The sequence below is a fragment of the Diadema antillarum genome, unplaced genomic scaffold (genome assembly GCF_040938485.1).
Source record: "Diadema antillarum isolate AM-2024a unplaced genomic scaffold, OU_Dant_1.0 seq00000364_RagTag, whole genome shotgun sequence".
NCBI classification, from domain to species: Eukaryota; Metazoa; Echinodermata; class Echinoidea; order Diadematoida; family Diadematidae; genus Diadema; species Diadema antillarum.
The window spans coordinates 636,228-654,321 of record NW_027271365.1 but is presented as its reverse complement, the minus strand read 5'-3'; the positions used below and the strand labels follow the sequence as shown (position 1 = coordinate 654,321).

Genomic DNA, 18,094 nt, shown 5'->3' with positions numbered 1-18,094 from the left:
ATAGGCTATGACTTGTTTAGGTGTTGGTTTTAATTGTGACGTGCATGTATAGGGGCTCGCCCAACGGGACTCTTAAAACTCTTGGACTGATGCATTACTACCCTACTACGTCACCTTTAATTTCTATATATTATGATATATATATATATATATATATATGTGTGTGTATATACTTTTTTGAAATGAAATAAGTTGAGCAAAATAGTTTATACAAACATGTACGTATACACTGCTGAAAATAGCTGGCCTATAACAATGAGGAAACTAACAAAGTACAACTGCTTATTTCATATCAAAGACAGTACATTTTAAAACACTGTTTGTAATAAAAAACACACACCCAAACTGATTCACTCATTAACAGATTCACATCACACACACGCAAACACACACGTAAACAAAGATTAATCACGTGAGGTAATAGTCTAAAGGTGCATGTATGGACCGTCAGTGTTATAGCTCCACTCTACAGCGAGGGAAACTAGGAAGAGGGAGAGAGAGAGACACTCTTCTTATGAACGCATATTGGAATACAATGATAAAGTCGATCTACTATAGTAATAATTGATCAATTTTTTCAATGTTAATGATAAGCTAAAGAAACTGATGATATAGGGATGATTTACGATTAATCCATGCTTCTTGCACACCGTTTCACTACTATACAAGTTTATACATTGCCCCTCTGGAACATCTCTCTAGATCAATATAGGAGCTAGTATCAAGCGATCAGTCAAATTTATGTGTTGGTTTTTTTTGTTGTTGTTGTTGTGGTTTTTTTTTAATGCTACCGGGAAAGCTAAATTGCAACTTAGAAGAATATACTTATGATAACGCATTTTTGACCATGTATATAGTATATGTTTTGTAAGCCTACAAAACATAATTGTGTTTCGGGGGAACTGCATGCATGGTCCGCTCTTTCGACACAAAAACATTATATTTAGCACGATTAATATCAGGAAATAGCGATTCCATCAGAATGACATAACCTTACGCACATTACGGTCTTGCAAGTTTACAATCTATCAAAAAGTCTTCAGAAGTTTGAGAATCGTCTCATTGGATTTGTATGGCGGAAGAATGGCATACTCTAGTATCATCCATTTACAGGAGATGGGTGTAAACGGATGATAGCGACTTCTCGAGCCAAAGTATCCGCTCCAAAAACTGGTATCCGACGTCACGGCAGTAACTAAAATCATCGGCTATCGGTATTAGTTTCGCGTTTTCTGTCATACAGCGTCGACAGCACAGTTACCCAACTAGCTGATTTTATCGTCTATATTCAGTTTCTCGGTGTTCACTATCCCACGGTACGCACGATCAAACAGCACTCGGTGCATTCCCCCAGTCGCTTTGCATGTACACGCAGCATAGCATGCACGTACTACGCAAGTCGCGTACACTAATCTCACGTTGAATAGTGTGTTGTCGCCAGCAAGAATTGTGAAGATCTTTTGCATAGCCTACTTCTTTGCTGTGTGTTTTCCAGTTTTGGCATCGTAACTTGATATATTGAGCTGCAATATCACCAATGGCGTCCAACATGGAAGACGAGCAAAGTCTGAAGGAATGCGAAGCCTACGTTCAGAAGCATAATATCCAGCAATTGCTGAAAGATTCTATCGTACAACTGTGCATTCATCGGCCTGAAGATCCAGTAAACTTTCTATGGGAGCACTTCGGAAGAATGGCAACGGTAATAAATACTTGAGTTCTAGCTCGTCCACCTTGAAGTTAAAATATACGGTTATATTTGAGCTTATATGTAAATAAGGTATATGGGAGGATTAAAATATTAGTTTTGATAAACAGGGAACCTTGAGTACCCTGTGTATGTCCGGTATTTTTGCGCTTGTTGTGGTAGGTTTACCCGCTAGGCGCTGTACGTTTGTCTTTTAATACATACCACTTGCATACGGTGACCGAACTGGAGTTTTGCCTAAAGATTGACAACACACACAGCACAGTGCAGCATTGCAATGTGATGATCATGATCATGGCTCTTTAATACTCGGAACCATTCGCCGGTGCTGTGCAACGCCATGGTGTTTACTATCATATATCAGGCACCTTATGGGTCCCAACAATGAAGCCTGTCATTGAACGCATATACATGATGTTGGCTAAAACCAGATATTAAACAGCAATCCAGGGGTAATCGGGATCCGTCCACTGCACGCACAGTTTAACGTTACTAGACCTCAACAGTGTCAGAAAAAAAAAAATGACTAACACTTAACAGTGTAATAGAATCTAGGTCTAGGCTTAATTAATTCATGGTAATCAATATTTTGAGCTACTTAGTACAGGCACAGCAAATTATACTCTCATAAACTGAAGTATGTGAGAGTGTAACCCCGGGACGCTCCGTATACAGTTACACACTGTGGGAGCGTCCTGAGTCAATAGAGTGCTATATCGGTAAGCTTGAAAAACATACACAGTCTGTCACAGATTTTCGCACCTCCGTAAGTTTCGAATATCACGAGGAAAAAACGTACTTTTATAGTATACATAAGATTCTTATCTAATTAATACCCTTCGTTCACCTTGTTCTTGTTCACACTGGTCCAATGATCTTGAAAAAACGTTTTTTTCACGGCCATATACGGGTCCGTAGTCCTAGCTCCCCATCCCATTCACCATTTTCGAAATCAGTATGCAGTACACTGCGCACGTAAATATTCATGTGCTGGCGGAGTCGCAGTGCGTTTAGCCTTTTGACAAGGCCTGCGCGCGCGCACCCACCCAGAAAGCAACGCAATATACAGCGAGAGGGTTTGCCAACAGTATGATAAGGCCTTGCCACAAAGCTACACGACTTGACGGCCAGCGCACGCGCACAAATCTCAAATCCATTGACTGTATAAGATGTAGTTCTCCCGAGTTCCTCTCGACCGAGTCGCATTTAACTCATCAAACCGAGCAGAAAGGGACTATTGCCAGAACCAAAAGTTGAACGCAGTCAGTCTTCAACATTACATCTTCACCTGTAAGTCTTCATATTGCAGAATTTTTGCGATTTCATATTGATTTTTAGGCGCTATACTTCGCCTGTCATGATCATGTCTGCTACAATGCGCAGCCCCAACACTGCGTGTTGGGGCTGGTCGCAGTTAGTGAGAGTGTAATTTGCTGTAGCCCAAAATGTACTGTATTTACAATTTAGATTTTAATACAGCTTTTCTAATTCTTCGATGTTGTTATGATGTTACTGTTCTAACACAGTTAGCGTTTATCGTATGAAAATCAGATATACACCAAGCCATGAAATGAGATCAATTACAAAGTATACCATGTGACTCTGCACCTCAAAACAAACAAAAAGTCGCCAGACATGAATTTTTAGTTAAGACCATATTCTCAAAGAGCAGACTTTAAGCTTTAAAATGATGTATAACTCAAATCAAATGGACTCTCCTAACCTATCTAAATATTGGAAAGAATGCACAAACTCAGGAAAAGTGTGAACTGAGAAAAGAGGCTCTGAAGAACAGTGTCTATTCAAGCGCTTAATCTTTACCAAACCGTGCTGGCTGTGCGATGAATGGGACAAAAAACAGGAAGTAAACCACCAGGGTAACAACAATGAAGGGATTATTAGATTAAAGTGAAATTAAGCATGCCTCATTAACACATTCTGTCTGTAATCAATGCCAACTTTCAAAGCAGTGGCAATATTCTTTCAAAAGTTATTAGAGTTGAAAGTGAAGAGTGAGGACAAGGTTTTCCAGAAATGAAAAAGGGATTCTAAAGACACACATAATCACACTATTCTACAAAAATTTTTCGAGATAAGCTGCTAAAAAAAACACTTTCCTGCCCGTTTTACGATACCAAATTTTAGCATAATGTAAAAGAAGACCCGCTCTTTCAGAAAATATGAAAAAGTCAAGTTCGGCTAGGTTGACTCATTTCACTTATTTTCAGTCCTCACGCAATATCAGTGTGTGCGACTTTATGTTCGTTTTGAGGTGCACGGTCACATATGTAGATTGATACGTAATATAGATATAAAAAGTGTTTAAATCAGCGAAATTTTTTGTTTTCTTGAAAAAATCCCGCACTTTAATAACTTTTCGTGTTCACGATTGTCCAATTGTACTTTGTAGTGGCGGCTTCGATTCGCCCATCGTTGTAAGTAGAGAGCTCGCTAGCGCTGAGCCAGTGCGCGGCGTCCGCATACGCGGAATGGCAGTCGTAAAACACACGACATCCATAGCGACTCCCGCGGCAGCAACCGCAAAGCTCTTCGCGGGCTCCGATCGGGTATCCAATTTCACTAAAACCAGGCATTGCAAGGTCCATTTCGTGTACTGTTGTTACCACATATGCGTGTATGTGAGGCTGATAAATCTTTCTTTCAAAAATTCAGAAAACATTTCAATTTTGAAAAAAGTGAAGTTCGATACTGCCATATTTTGCGCAATGTGGATTAAGTACAAAATACACCAAAGGTCATGACAAATGCAGTAAGTGTGAAATTTCGACTTAGCGTGCTAAACAGATCATCGATCTTCCTCGGGCTACTAGCGGTAGGTAGCAGACGCAAACCCGCGTACAGGAAGGCAAAAGTAGCTCAGGTTTGTGATTCGAACACGTTATTTGCCATACGGCTGTATTACTTTTGAAAAGAATGATATCAATCTGTGTCCCCCCCACTAGTTTGCCCAAAATGGATAGATTGCTATCTTTTTTTTTACTAATGACTAAATAAAGGTTATGCCATTTATGGGAAGACTTCCCATAACCTGTATTTAGTTTATTATTAGTAAGGGGGAATGGTGGTTTGTTTATTTTGTGCAAGTTGGTGGGGGGGGGGGACATAAGGAACTCTTTCCCAATCTGTGGCCGTATGTAGATCATGAAATTATTGCAATAAATATTGCCAATTGCATGCAGAATTAATCAACACCGACCAGTGCAAAATTTTCTTGCTACTCATTGTATTTACCAATTATCTCAGTTTGCAGCAGGGTGCCTATGGGCAAGTCCAAGATAACGCGCACGTTACGTATGGGACATTCAGAGACTTTTATGACCTGAAAAATAGTGTTAATGGCCTTTCATCATATTGAACTTCATCATGGTGATTGATATCTAGGAGAAGTATAATCATGTAAAAAATTGAGAAAAATGACCTTGACAATTATATTCTAGAAGAGAAAATATGTGCCGTTACGTATGGGACCAGAAAAATTTTGTTTTTTTGAACATTTTTTTCAACCTCAAAACTCTCTGAAAGTATATCATTCTACAACTTGTAACTCACTGTGATGAAAGTCACAACACTCAAGATTATCACAGGTAAGTTTCATGTCATTAGGCAAAAAGCTCTAATTACAGGTTCTAATTAAAGACAGACATGACGCGTTACGTATGGGACAGTTACGTATGGGACGGTTTGTCCCCCATTCATTTAGTGTGTGAAGAACTATGTTTATGGGTATTTTGCATAATTATTGAAGTAAAATCAGTTGAAACTACTCAAATACTGATCCAGATTGTCAAGGAAACAATATTCCCCAAATATTCACCATTATAATCATATTCAATCATATTTTTATATATTTATGACCAACCTGGGTATGCATGCCCTTTGTCCCCCATTCGTTTAGTGTGTGGAGAACCATGTTTATGGGTATTTTGCAAAATAATTTTGCAAAATACCCATAAACAAATTTTTGCATAATCATTGAAGTGGAATCAGTTGAAATTACTCAAATACTGATCCAGATTGACAAGGGAACAATATTCCCCAGATATTTACCATCATAATCACATTTAATCATATTCTATATTTTTATGACCAACCTTAGTATGTATGCCCTATTTTTATCAGGATAGTTACTACTGAAAAATTGAATAGTTTAAAGTGTTTACTTCCTATGATGAAGGGCAGTTTGCCATTCAGTTTCAATAAAATTCAGCTTGATACAAGAAATATCAAGTTTAATAAATAAGCAATACCTGCTGCATGGAACCCCAGTGATCGAGTAGATATATGATGTCTGTCTAGCAGTCAGGTCATTGATTCGAGTCACACTTCAGTATGTATACCCATGAATTTTGTTGTGGCTACTATTGAAAACTGAATAAGGACAATTTGTGTATCACTTGCAATAAATAAAAAAATAATTTTACTTTATTTTTTTTTTATATATATCACAACCATTTCAAATTGGAACTCCATACATAAACTTTGAATTCCTCTAGTCTTAAGATTGTATGCTCTTAAGTAATTCATGTAATTGGTTTCCAATCATCTCATTAAATGTTGAAAACGGAATCCTCATTTCTACAAAAAACTATACCATCCCTTTAATGCTGATTTTTCATTGTGTATTTTGCCATTTTCCCCTCCCCCTTTCAGAAAATTGTTCAGTCAAGTTCATGTATTGTTTCAAGTGTCTATAACTCAAAAAGTAGCTACAATGTTGAGATGCTTTCTTAAGGATGATTGACCATTTGTGTACTGAGAGACCTTCCCAGCTAGCTACATGCATTCACATGCAATATGTATGAGGATGTCCCATACGTAACGCATTTGTCCCATACGTAACATTATTTCAATGCCTAATAAAAAATGTTTCTTTTACTTTTTTTTCTTTTTTCTCTGGTATTTAATTTCTCTAAACAATAAATTAGAACTTTCCAAAAGGGCATTAAAATAACCTTAGCAATTTCAGAAAAAACCTAAAAAAATGACCTCATTTTGTTACGTATGGGACATCTCATGATAGGACACGAGCTAATTTGCATAATCATTTGCATAATCCCTAAATTTTCATACCAAGTTAAACTATGTGATGAACTTCTTATGTCCACATATAAATCAAATATCATTTGCTTTCCTTTGAATTAATATGAATTTTTATAAATGTCCCATACGTAACGCTGTGTTTCACATTTATGCAAATGAAGCCCTTGAAATTTGCATAGATTTACATAATATCATTTTTTCCTCCATGGAAATCAAAACTTCAACTCATAAGCTTCAAAATGATACCAAACATGTCAATATTGAGCGAAGATGAAATTTTGCCTTCTGAGGGGACCTTATCTTGGACTTGCCCCTATTACTAGTGGCAGGTGCAGTTTCCTTCACCACTAAAACTACAACTGCCCATTCAGGTGAAAGAGCGAAAGTAGTCTACTCACACTTCCCATTACTTGTTTGAGTAAAGGACGGCTTCTCGTCTAGGTGAATTACAGCTGTATGTGGGACTAAGCACATTCAACACTCTTTAGGTGAAAAACAACTGGAAATTCCAAAGAAAGCCTCTCAAGCTGGTTAATTCGCAAGAATACCATAAAGTTCCGTGTATAAGACGCACTATTTTTTCGTCGGAAAACATTGAAAATCGGGGGTGCGTCGTATACACGGGTACAGTCGAATCACGGAAAAAAATCCGTCATGTACACCCAATTTTATAAGGCCAACTTGGGGCCATGTATGCCCATCGACGTGTGGAAGGTAAGCAATCACTAAAACTTACGGATAAAAGAGCGATCTTTCAATCTGGACACACACAAAAGCTGCAAATACGAGATAAACTTACGATTGACCTTGTGCAGTAACGATGTATCAATCTGGCCATAGACAACAGCTGTAACAGCACTGCTGTATACATGCTGCCAATGTCAGTCTACCAAGCTACCAACAGCCAACCTATGTAGTAGCTGGAATTCGCGATGTACAGGTATCATTACTAAATTACCGATACCGTAAAACTTATCAATGTACTAGTATCAATATGGCCATAGACAAAAGCTGTAAAATACGGAGTAGGATCGACACTACATTGTATGTCACCGTAAATATGAACGATGTGTGAAGCATGCATGCATATCCATGTCGTTCGTTTGCTCTTCATTTCACCGAGGCCAGCTAGGATAGCATAGCTACACTGTAGCTAGCTAGCTAGCTAGCAAGCCTTTGGCAAGCAGCAGCTGCTGAGAGGCTTTTGCAATGGACTCGCGTGCACACAGCAATCGGATCGTAGCGCGCTTGCCCGTTGCACGCTGTGTGCGCAAGTCCATTGCTCTCTGTGTGCGTGTGCTGAAATTATAGCGAGCTGCCTTTTGCAAAAGGCTAGCACTGTGCATACAAGCATGGTACAAGAGACACACATGTTACTGGTAATCCCTCTGGGCGAAACAACAGTGAGTGTAATTACCGTACGCACCGTACGTCTCGCCGTATGATCCCTCTGCTACACTTGTTGATGTTTTTCTTATTTTCGTAATGAACCTTCCAGTCTGACATGCGTCAATATATGCGAGACACCCTCTGCTATGTATGACAGCAAAGATCGTACTGTACACTCATGAGTACGATATGCATGACACATGTACCACGATTGAAAGGCGAAACAATAGCAAGTGAGTACCGAGACAAGTCTCGCATTTTGCGTCTTCCATATTTTGCCGTTGTCCGATGAATACCGTTAAAAGAAAGTATAAAAGGAAACGAAAAATAGAGCAAATACATGCTGCATTCTAGGGAAATTTTGAGCTGAAATAATATGTACGACACACGCAATATTTGCGTGGAAATTTTCGTTTTTTTTTTTTTTTTAATTTTAGGTCCAAAAGTAAGGGTGCGTCTTATACACGGGTGCGTCTTATACACGGAACTTTACGGTACTAGAATCGAATCGGTAAATTTAAGGCTTTATAGACATACTACTACTATTACTACCTAGATCTGTTTAAAACGAGTAAAGTATATATTGTACTAGAGGTCAACTTGAGTTGATGTGAGAGAGTAAATACCCTGTTTACACTAGGCTGAAAAGGGGATTCTGAAGCCTCCTATCGCAGCCCTGAGCAGACTTTCAGCTCAGTATAAACAGACAGAATGCAGAAAAAGAGATCTGGTTAGGTCAGGTTCTGAAACCCTCTTTTTTGCCCTTTTTTGCTGACCCAGAAGTTATTACTGAAAGTCATGGCCAGCTTAATATGTAAACAAACCAGCTGTCGTGACCAATTGCTCGTGATAAAACACCTCACAACTTGCACACTTTTGCGCTTAATCACAATTCTGGTTAAATGTGAGAAATTCAAAAGCCCGTGCCCTGTATCAAAGGGGAACTTGGTTACCATGGGATTGGAGCCGGTCTGACCTGCTCTGGCAAAACTGGCCCAGGCAGTATAAACAGACAAGAGTCCGCTTTTTCAAGTTGGACTTCCGCCGAACAGCCAGTGCTGGTTCTAAGTTTTCAGCAGGTACTGCATACCGGTAATTATTCAAACTCATGAAATTCTTCTGTCAAGTTGTTTTTATTGCAACTGGTTAACAAATTGCCCTTTCGTATGCATTTTAATTTTGTGAATCTTTGCTCTTGTGAAATTAAAATGCACGCAAACAGTTTTGGCTGTACAGTAGTAACCACTGTGGTGGGATCTTGAGCTACAAGTGCATTGTACATATCATACAAAACATGCCGGGTTATCGTCGGTCCTCATGGATGTACACTATGTATTAAAGGCATAATTTACCATTTGCAGATGAAACAAAAACCCAGCATTAGTGCTTCAAAATAGTTCTAAAATGTGAGTTCGGGATAGAATCAACCAGTGCAAAAATTTGAACGAGTATAATCGATGTTAAGTATTTACATTGTATACACAAAATGTGAACAAGAGTTAATAAAAATGTTTCAAGACTAAACCGTGTACAGTTATGGTTTAATGAGAAAAACAGTGATATCTCTTTATATTTTAGGCTTTATTGCAAAAAATTTATATGGTAGGATGTTTTGTGATACAACTGACCTACACAAAGTGATATCTTGAACATTTTTAAAATCGCTGCTCCCGAAGGTAAACAGGACCTTTAAAGGTTGAAGGGTTAGGTACCTAGTCCTCCTTGTTTATGGCTACAAATAATAGTTTACAGTCCTAGATCAGCAAATTTTAACTTACATAGAGGATTATTGACTTTATATTTTTAAGTATAAAGGTATAAACTCATCACCTTATTGAAATATCCAAGATTTGGGTGAGATTTTCATGAAAAAGATACCGCTCAGCTGCCAGCTTGTCAACATGCTAATTAGTGATCATCGGCAAATGAATATGATAGCCAGTCACTGTAGTTTCTGAGGGCAGAGCACTCCTATGTTATTGGATTGGGTAGTACTATAGGAGAGGGGATTCTGTGAAGTGAGACGTGGTCTCTATGGAACATACTTGTTTTATCCCTGGTGATACAGACTGATCTTTCAGTCAAAGGCAGTGTATACAGCCACATTATGTTCTCTTTTTCCTGTTTCGTGTTTCTTTTATTGGCCCTAATGGGTAATGCTGAAGCCATGAGCTTTGAGCATCATTTTGCTTTTCAGTAACCCTCCCTTCCCCACAAAAAAGAAAAAAAAGAAAAGAAAAAAAGTATTGGATGCGTGGCAACTTTTATACAACATGCTTGCATGTTTCGAAGAGTAAGATCCTCTGCAAGCAAAGGCTTATGCTGTGAAAATGGATACACTGCTGATTGGATGATTCATTGTCTGCTGTATCACTGTAGTCTTGCACAGTGAGTGTGGCAAGGGTATGAAAAGTTACAGGTGCAATATGAATGATATTTAAGAAATTACAAATGCCAATTCTCAAGAAGAATGACATACAATGTACACATCAATTTATCAAATATTCTACTGGCATCAAATGTAACAACATACAGTAGAGAACAGTAGCAGACTTGATGTACCGTACCAGTACCAATACACACTGAGAAACAAAATATAGCATTAACCCACGTTAAGAAATATGAGCAATTATTGTCTCTGCTTTAGCCCTTTCCCAAAATAATGATTGTAATTTAACAAGATGTTGCCTCATTTTTTCCCTTTGTTTTTTGGTAGGCTCATGTAATGTGCAGAAAAAACCCTTTTACAGCTGATTTAAAAGCCGTTCTTGAAGTTTTGGATAAATTGAGAACATGTACACATACGATATACACTTGCCCTACAACTGTACCTTGTAAAATGTGGAATGAAAAAATAATGTGTGTACATGTATGCTTTTCTCTGAGGATAATGATTACGGATATCTCGTATTTCACATCATGAGAAAATGAGTCATATACAGTACATGTACAGTTGTACATTGTACATCACTTTATTCAGTATAGTGGCAACCCAGAGGTACAGCTGTACAGAGTGTACACATATTAGAAAACCATTTGAAAGCTAAAATGGACTATTAAAGTTATATTATGCCTATGGACTCTTCAATAACTCAGCATGCACATCCAAACTGTATTTATTCCTGTCAGATTTTCTGTACAGTGTATGTGGCCCCATATGATACGTGTAATCAGGTTTTAAGATGTGAATACATCATGAGAAAAGGCTTTTGTGCCAATTAAAATGACATACTGGATTAAAAGCAGTTACAATATTTTTGTGAGGTTATCGCAAATCACTGTTGGATGCTTGGACCAGTGCTTGCGATACCCTCCATTTCAAATCGCGAAAACAACTTGTGAAAATGTTTGTGAGCTCCTCATTCGCGAACAATATCTTTGCATGAAAATAACAGCTTTGACAGTGAGATGAACTGCATTTTACAGTCTAACATGTTTCATGAAATCATACTGCTAAACCTCTCTGTTTCTGCTTCAATACAACCTATAATACTGCACCAAATTCAGTACCGTAGTCTCTGTTTCTTTATGGCTCAATATCTTGTAATTCAATGCATTTCATTTCATTTCATTTTATTTTATTTTTCCACAGAACATTATATAGCATACATTGTGTCTTTGCAATACACAAAAATAACAAATAATAGATGGCTTTGTCAGCAAAATCATGTAGATATACATTGTAGGACTCCATGTACCTGATATGTGCTTCAATGTATTACTGTACATTGTATAAGGAACCAAACTTGAAGCTGTTTGTGGCATATTGTATGCAATATGTCTGGTAATGATTTTTTACCTTTGCCATGGCACAGCTGGGCAACCAAATACTATAAGCAGTGCATTTTACTTGGACAGAAATGAACTAGATAATACCATGTAAACACACACACAACATTCCTTATGGCAGAATGATTTGATTGTGATTTCTGACTGTAAACTACTGAAAAGTTTAGGTTCATGTTGTAGGATCTGTGGAGAGCAGCTGGAGCGTGGTGCCTCAACTCGTGGGAAAATGGAGTGAATGTACCTTAGATTTATATGTGTAGTGGTGTGAATCTACCAGTTCAATACAGGTGTAATGACAGTGACAGTGTGTGCTATATAAATGGTTGCAGGGCATCTACATGTATATCGTGTATACGGCTGTGTAATGTTTTTTTTTTTTTTTAATATCTTGCCATGCTCGGCTGTGCAGTGTAGCAGATGACATCATGCAATACATAGTTTGGCCACCTACACTTCAGAAATGTCAATGTCAAATTCTTAAAATTTAATTTTTTTTCTCTTTATACACTGTAAGTCTGTATTTGGATAATACATGACATATATCTAAGTCTGTTTTGTGAAAGGACAGTGTACAGTAGAAATGCCCCTTTTTGTACAGTCAATAAAGCTGCACCAATGAAATCATTTCAATATTTTTTTTTTCTCAACACATGTGACCACAGTATCTTCCCTGCTATAAAACATTGTTGGGGATTCATGTAGAACTCTCGAAAAGCTTGTAATGCAAAACACTGGATCAGGTAGGATTGTTGTGTGCAATTTAGTGGGATCAGGGAGGGTGTGATGATGAAACCTCATGTATTAAATGCACAAGGTATGACTTTCATGATCTTGGAACCTTGTACAGTAGTTGTACATTTGTATTATTTTTTTAATAGTTAGTGATTCTGCGTAAAGTTACAGTATGTTGCAGACCAGCAAAATTGTATAAAAAAAGCTGTCCATTAGCGAGCATTACATCTTTCATTGTAGGTATTGCAGTGTGAAAAATGTGATATTTTTAGGTACAGTTCAAGTACTTTGTATGAGGTGCTGTGGCAGAAGCCTTGATAATGTTGTCCCTCATGTTTGTTATGCCTCCGCCACGAAGTGTCGCCGGAGGCATTGTGTTTTTGGGTTGTCCGTCTGTCCATCAGTCTGTCCGTCCGTCCGTCATCCCATCCTTCTGTCGTAGCGTCCGTCCGTCCTTCCATCCGTAATCAATTTTGTGGACAGCGTATCTAAAAAACTGTTAGAGGTATCCTAATGAAACTTGGCATGTATATGTATGAGTGGGCGAAGTTGTGCCTAGTATCAACTCTTGGGTGCACATGCTCAAGGTCAAAGGTCAAGGTCAAATGCTCACAATTTCACTATTTCCCCTGTACATACTATACAATGCCTAGAGATGTTTTCTTGAAACTTGGTGTATACAATTATACATGAAGTACCAAATAAAGATTCCCCAGGGAGAGCTTTGGGTCATGGGGTCAAAGGTCAAAGGTCAACGGTCAAGTGAAAATGTTACAATTTTACTTTTTTTTCCATATATATCTCAAATATTTCAAGGTACATGTATCTTCATGGAACTTAGTTATGCATGTACTGACTGGCAGTGATCATGTCGGGGATTTAGGGGTCATGGGTCAACAGTCAGGGGTCAAAGGTCAAGGTCAACTCATCAAAATGTCATTTCTCTCTTATCTATATATATGCAATGTCTGCAGGATTTTTTTTCTTGAAACTTAGTATATACATGTATGCATGTACTACCCAATACAGATTCTCTTGGAAGGTTCTTGCCAAAAGGTCAAAGGTCAAGTGAAATTGCTAAATTTCACTTCTTCTTTAAACTTACCGGGGTATAAAAAGGTCAAAAGTTGGGTACAAATCCTCAAATCCCCAAATACCTGCACTCTTAGACAGTATAGCCATTCATCCATTATAAACCTAGTTCAAGGAAAGTGAACACTCAATGCATTTGTGACAAACCTGTCATTTTAATACATTGTATTTTGACAGTTATGTGAAACTGTCATCACACATTGTCAAGACATTGTGCTATAGACCTATTCAGAGAACCATGAATTATGGCGGAGGCATACCAGTTGCCATAGCGACATTTCTAATTTAAAATGTTTCATTTCGAACAAGTAGTGATGCTTATAATGCAAAACAGTAAATATAGCTCCTCCTGAAATGGAAGGAAGTAGTGATAGTCTTTTCACCTGAAAATGCAAACTGTGTCAAGTCTAGCATTGCAGTGGCTTTCACACTGTCTACTATTGAGACGATGTCTCTGTAGGCAGCAAATGTGTAGGACAATTTTATGTGTGCAGATAATGTTACTGCATTTCAAATGCACTACAGTGTCATACTCTGCTGAGATTTTGCAAAACATTCATTGTATTATTTGTGTACAGCTGTAGGTAGTGAGTTGTTACAGACTCCATATAATGCACAAGCATGGAAGAATTATGTTACAGTGTTAGAGTAGATGGGCATGCATTTCTTGCAGTGACAACAGCTTGTGCGTGTACATGCAGGTAGTTTCAAACGTGATGGCACACGTGATGAAAGCACTCTTGATGAATACACGCATTATGCATGGAATCACCACAGCCGTGAGGTGTGCATGGCAACCAATACCACCCTTTGTACGTGCACATACAATGAGTAGAGCTCGTGCACGTTTTGGATGCCCTTTAAAACGAATTCCAGCAGAGAAACTACTAAAATAGAAACCAAAATATCAGCAACCTCTACATGTAGGAGATGTCTACATTGTATGCAAACCATAGTTGAGTAATGCATAATCAAAGAATCATAAATTTTGCAAAAGCAAGATAATCACAATGTTCACCTCCACATTGCATTTAAAATCCTGTACTGCAGTATCACCTACAGTTTTTGACATACAGGCCTGTACTTCGTTGCTGATGCATATTTGCGTCAAGGCATTACTCCTTGATTGCATGTTGCATTAAGCAGCGTATTGCACAGACAAGTGATTGCTGAGACAGCCCACAAAATCCTCTGTTTTTTCTACATTGTAGTAGTTTTGAAAACATAGAATTTTGATTTGACACACTTGAGGATTCCTGTAGAAAAAATAATCTATAGCCTTTTTAAAAGTTAAATCTGGCAAGCCATGAAGTACTTGTATTGACAGCACATAAGTTTGATATTTTTCCACACGTACTGCTAGTTATTAAATATAAATGTAGGAGTCCGATTTTTAGCGGAAAATTATGAAGACCATTGTTATGTAATTCTCAAATAAGATTTGGCTTTGAGGAAATCTCCAAAGTATACAATTTACCAGAATTTGTAATGCATCTTTGTATCATGTGTAGATATATTTGAAGTTTTGAGATTATAGTATACCATTACATTGAAATGTACACGTGTACAGATCAAGTCATAAAGTAGGGCCTACAATGTACATAATATGCATATGTACAACAGTGTATTCAAAGCAACTCGCCTCCACAATGAAGAAAAACAAAGGATAAGTGTACGCATACATCGTATGTAGAGACCAATGTTGAGAAGAATCTACTGTAGTATGTACCCTGGTTCTAAAGGTATTTTGTGTTGTCATGTGGTGACATTTTGTTGATTGTAATTTGCAATCATGTCACAATGTTCATCAGGGAGGGAGAAACTGGAGAGAGGAAAAAAAAAAGCGTATTTGCAGCTTACGCTGTACTGTGTATGAGGCACACACAATCATGATTGCCCATGGTTCATGATAGCAATCACATATAATGAACTTTTGACATGCCTGGATCCATCGTTGCCAAGCGGAAATACAAAATGCGAAGACAAGTCGTAAAGTTCAGAATAAAAAACAGTTACTGTTTAGTGTAACTATATATATACAATGTACACGTACATGCTTCATTTTGTGGTGGTTTTAAATGGGGAATACACAGTGAGTTGACCAATATTGCCTCCAGTAACACTTTATATGTATTGTTTTATTTGAAGTGGGAATTCAGCAACTTCTTTCCCCCCTCGTATCTCCTTCCTTCCTTGATCATGAATCAGCCACTGTGGAAATTGTCTTACAAAATGTGCCGGTTTGCAAAATGTATGACTGTTTTTTCCACTTTCATTGAATCAAATTTGGTCATCTGGATGTGTAATACAAAAATGTTGAATGTGATTTTGACAGGGTGTGATATCATTTCTAGGTTAGAAGGAGTGCATTCATGTATACTTCAAAGAAGTAAGCCTACAGTAGGTCAAGCTCTTTGTTATGTCATCATAGCCCTTTACAATGCCCTCTTAATTTTAGCTCATCATGCTAATTGGATGTATCACTAAATTATAAAATGCTTTCAGTGTAGCACAGTTTTACACTGCAGATTGATAAAATCGCGGACAAGCATACCACTTACACTGTAGACCATTTTTCGTAAAAACAAAACAGAAATAAGAATAAACAGACATGATTGATTTATCGTGAAGTACCCGGTAATATTAATGTTTAATGTTAGTCACATTACTGGTGTGTTATATTCTATAAATGTAAATCTGTAACATTAAAAAGCAATGTTACATATGTACATGTACACAGTGTACAATGTACAATGTAGACTTGCGCTGTGGAGACGCACAGTCAAAGAGCTGCAGCTACAAGTGTACATGTACAGCTTGTGTACAACACTATCCAGCTGAAAACATAATGTCATGGCTCCACTTTTGAGGAAATAGTTGATTATTGCTAGTTATTCTTAAATACACCTTTGAGTGCAGTGATACAGTGTACATGCTGGTACAAAAGTGTAAAGTAAAAAGCATACAGAATACACAAAGGGTTGCAGAAAAGAAATGTAGGAAAGATATAGAGTAGAAAAGTAATGTTGATCTTTTCTGTTCATGGATTGTGGCCTTCTTTCAAGCTTGCATGGGATAGCTATCTCCGTACATTTACAAAATGCCTGAGGGATACAGTCCTCTAGCCTAGATTGTGTGTACAAGCAAACAGCATGCCGGTACACGTGAAATTGGTTTGCGGTGCTAGCGAGCATGTCCCAATGGCAATGGATATCATCATGCTGCCAGGGCCTCAGCATGCCACAGACATGCCATCAGATGCATTGCACTGACACCACTGAATGCTTTAACAATTTTGTTTTTTTTTTTTGCTGTGATTTAAATTGAATTACATTCATGTGTGTGTATGAGTGTGTGTGTGTGTGTGTGTGTGTGTGTGTGTGTGTAAAATGCATGAGGAGGCATAGTTGTACATGTATTTCATATGAAGAGCCACCATGGCTGACTGCTGCAGGTATTTTTGTATAGCTGTCTCGCCAGGAAATTGGAGGGTGTAACTGGATATTGTTATTCCTGAATGGATGTAGGAAAATTCATGTTCATCCATCGAGTGAGAGGCATTAGCTCTGTTTTTTTTTTTTTTTAAATTTGTGTGTGAGTGTGGGGGGGGGGGTGGGCAGCTTATATTATACTCTTTCATACAATGTATAAGTACATTGTACAATGTACAGTATGTACAATGTATATAGGAGATAAAAAGTCAGCAGATGATGCAGTCTGTGATGTGCAATATTTTAAAGTCCTGTGAGACACTGAGCTTTTGTACATCACAAATATACAGCAATGGGCGTGCGCCCCCTTTTATTGTTTGTTAAACAAAAGAAATTAAAAAAAGGGGGAGCAGGGGTGCGCCCCCCTTTAATTTTGTAAAGGTGCCTCCCCTTTACGGAATTCCTGGATCCGCCCCTGAATATATGCGCTAGACTTCTGCAAAATCAGTACATGTATACATGTAGAAGAAAACACTCCAAAGACATCACACATGCATTTGCTGGACATGTCAAAAAATACACAAATACTCAGTATAGTAATTGATTACTGTACATCACTCTGGTTCTTCATTGTTAATTTTATATGAGCTGCACAGTTGTCTTGCAAGTTTTAGTTTGCGAAAATATTTTAAAATTCTTGCAAAATGAAAGGTGTACATGTACAAAATGTATGCCTATAATATAGCTGTATAAAGTTCAGCCAAGGAGTTATCAGACACGTGTCTGATAACTCCTTGGTTCAGCTATGATTTATTTTTGCGTTAGGAAAAGAACATTATTTCCTGTCGTCCTGATTCTTTATTGTTCTACGAGTATTTGAAAATTTAGTGAC

General features: G+C 37.8%; 1 protein-coding gene across 1 annotated transcript in view; it reads left to right on the top strand.

Annotated features, from left to right (window-relative positions):
• The first annotated feature begins 1,436 nt into the window (after positions 1-1,436).
• The window catches only part of LOC139731179 (cAMP-dependent protein kinase regulatory subunit-like), a 75,338-nt gene continuing 58,680 nt past the window's right edge, over positions 1,437-18,094 (top strand). Inside the window, exon 1 of the mRNA XM_071642060.1 lies at positions 1,437-1,702. Within this exon, the coding sequence (XP_071498161.1) occupies positions 1,538-1,702 (165 nt within the window). The 5' untranslated portion in view covers positions 1,437-1,537. The remainder of the gene's footprint in view (positions 1,703-18,094) is intronic.